We start from the raw sequence: 3,341 nt of genomic DNA on the forward strand, positions 1-3,341 counted from the left end.
GATCAAAGGTGTGCGCCACCACTGCCCGGCAGATATTCTTATTTAAGTAAGTTTAGATTAAGACTGCATTTTTAACAAGTTCTCTTCCAAACAAACCACAAAGTTGGTTAACAATATCAATTCCTCATTTTCAAAGCATAATATCTATAAAACACTATAACAGAATGCTATAAGAATGCTTCTTACTTATACTGTCCCTTGAGACAGGGTCTCTGGACATAGCCCATGCTGGCCTTAAATTCATGATGTGCCCCAATCTCGCCTCGAACTTGAAATCCTCCTGACCTAGCCTCTCAAATACTAGCATTACTTTAAAACAATCTACAGCTTAAGTTTATAAAACAGTTAATATGCTAGTAGATGTAAAGTGATTTCAAGAGGTAACATACTATGCAATATTTTCAAAGCTTTTTTGATCAGAAACACTCCTGTCAAGAACTCTTAGGGGCTGGAGAGATGGCTCAGTGCTTAAGAGCACTGACTGCTCTTCCAGAGGTTCTGAGTTCAAATCCTAGCAACCACATGGTGGCTCACAACCATCTGTAATGGGATCTGATGCCCTCTTTTGGTGTGTCTGAAGACAGCTACAGTGTACTTATATATAATAATAAATCTTAAAAAAAAAACTTTTATGTATGCTTAATTTATAAATTAAACTTCACTATTGATTATATATAAAAGACACACAGTATGTGTGCCACTGAGTTATTTGTGCTTTCAGGAATGCTCTAGTAATATTGAGATGCACATCCAGCACATAAGAGGGTACTACTGCATCTTTTGTTGTTATTGATATAAGACAGGGTTTCTCTGTGTAGCCCTGGCTGTCCTGGAACTCCCTCTGTAGACCATGCTGGCCTGGAACTCAGAGATCTACCTGCTTCTGCCTTCCAATTGCTAGGATTAATGGCGTGTACTGCCACCTCCAACCCCACTCCAGCCACTACTATATCTTTAACATGACTATTTCCATGTTGAAGTCAGAGGTTGCATTGTATTTACCTTCAGTTCCCTGGTACCCTAGTATGATGTCAACCCCAGCTGGTGCTCAGTAAATGTCTAATGATTGAGGACAAATTTATATCCTTGCTTTCCGAGAGGTGTTTAAAGCAAGGTTTTATATACCCTAAGTGAGCAATAGTCTAGTACTTATTATTCTTATTACTTGAAGTTAAAGGATTTATTGCATATAGAGACTGTATTTGGTTCATATTAGGATCTGCCATGTTTTAATCCACTAGTAACACTGGCAAGACTTTGATAACTGTTTATCCTAAAAACCTCTTAGACAAACTATGGTCCAAAATGAGATAAAATACCCTTTAATATTAATAATGAGATTAATTTTAAAAAGCTATAAAAGGAAAACCTATTATTTCCTAAATACGACAAATATTTAAATCACACATGTATAAAATCTCAACAATCATAAGACCATACTGCCTCTCATACTATACTTCAGATTGTTGTATTGTGAAACTTTATCTGAGGAATTAAATTCTGTTAAAAATTAAATGTATTTCTTTTATAGGAGCAGTGATAATTAACATATTTCTTCCATGGGCAAATGTGCCTGGTATTGTCCTAGAAGCTATAATATAAAATATAAACAAAACTCTTCAGGAAGTGAGTATCTAGTATTTTTTTTCCTATAAAAGGAATAGGTAGAAACATTTTATGTTCTAAACTAGAAATCCATATTATCTACAGGAAAGAGAGACAGGTAAATCTAAAAGCCAATCATCTGTTAGGCGCTGTGGCATACACCTTCAACCCCAGCACTCAGGAGGCAGAGGCAGAGACAGGGAGATGGCTTTGAGTTTGAAGCCAGCCTGGTCCCCACCTGACCATCCAAGGCTGAGACTCACAAAAAAAAAAAACAAAAAACAAAAAAAAACCCAATAGTTTATAACTTGCTAGAAGACTTCTAACAGATCTAAATTAGGCTGATAAATGTAGAACTATAAAGTTTAATATAATGTTTACCTTTGAATTCCTTCAAGAATATCCTTCACTGCCACCATTAACTTCTGAAGATATACAAAAGCTTCTTCAAATGATGCTATTTTTGAAGTTGTCAGGGTTGAACTTGAGTCCAGTGTTTGAAACACATCTGTGCTAAAAAAACAGGAAAGAAATACGTACTCACTTAGTACTTGTAGCTGTTTTCATCGATGACATACAAAAAAGTAACAATATGATTAATCTTGTGTAATGTTTATCTATATAAGTTAGAAATAAAAGACAATGACTTGAAAGAAGTCTGGGCTAATATCTACACAAAAGATCTAGGCCACACATCATACAGATTTAATTTTTTTAAAAAGATTTATTTATTTATTATATATACAGCACTCTGCCTGCATGTATCCTGCAGGCCAGAAGAGGGCACAGATCTCTTTATGGATGGTTGTAAACCACCATGTGGTTACTGGGAATTGAACTCAGGACCACTAGAAGAGCAGACAGTGCTCTTAACCTCTGAGCCATATCTCCAGCCCCAGATTTAATTTAAAAGAATATAAAAGGTACATTTCACTCTAAAAGGCCAAAGAGATGGAAGGGAAGTCATACTTTTAACATATATCCAAGTCAGTAATCAAGAATATAAACATAACAAATTATGTATCTAATTAAACAAAAAGTTGGAAGATTATCCTTGTAAATTAATAATTACAATAACCACTGAAACCTTTAATATCTACTTAGTAAAATACTAAGATACTTTTTAAATGTTTATGCTATATATGGATAAAAAATAAGACTGGGTACTGTGGTGCATGCTTTAATCCTAGCACTTGGGAGGCAGAAGCGGGCAAGTTGAGGACTATTGATTTAAAGGCTCAGTATAGACCTCATTTGAAATAGGGCTCTGGCAAATGTAAATGGTTAAACTAAATGGGGGCTGGATTAGATTGGGCCATACCCTCTCCATAAAGACAAAAGTGGAGACTGGGCAGGGATTGAGGTTGACCACTGGAAGACAGAAAGGCACAAAGCAGATTCTCAATTAGCACTCCCTCCATTCTTTTGTTTTGGGCATTCATAACCGTTCTCAAATTGTTACTGCTTTAAGATATACAGTTTTATGGTGATTCATTATGGTACCTCTAAGAAACTATTCATATGCCTAGAAGCAAAGGTGGACCTACAGAACATTAACTACAATACCCTTTATGTAGCACATTAAAAAACACACACATAAAGCTGAGCATTGTGGCACACACACCTGTGATAACAGCACTCGGGAAGTAGAGGCAGAAGGATCTCTGTGAGTTTGAGGTCAGTCTTGCCTACAGAAAATTCCAGGACTGCATAAGAGAGCTTGTCAAAAGAAAGAA

General features: G+C 35.9%; 1 protein-coding gene across 1 annotated transcript in view; it reads right to left on the minus strand.

The window, feature by feature from the left end:
- Swt1 (SWT1 RNA endoribonuclease homolog) overlaps positions 1-3,341 on the minus strand; it is a 61,657-nt gene that overhangs the window by 13,967 nt on the left and 44,349 nt on the right. The window contains exon 17 of the mRNA XM_031378737.1: positions 1,987-2,118. Within this exon, the coding sequence (XP_031234597.1) occupies positions 1,987-2,118 (132 nt within the window). The remainder of the gene's footprint in view (positions 1-1,986; positions 2,119-3,341) is intronic.

This window comes from Mastomys coucha, unplaced genomic scaffold (assembly GCF_008632895.1).
Source record: "Mastomys coucha isolate ucsf_1 unplaced genomic scaffold, UCSF_Mcou_1 pScaffold1, whole genome shotgun sequence".
Taxonomy (NCBI): Eukaryota; Metazoa; Chordata; class Mammalia; order Rodentia; family Muridae; genus Mastomys; species Mastomys coucha.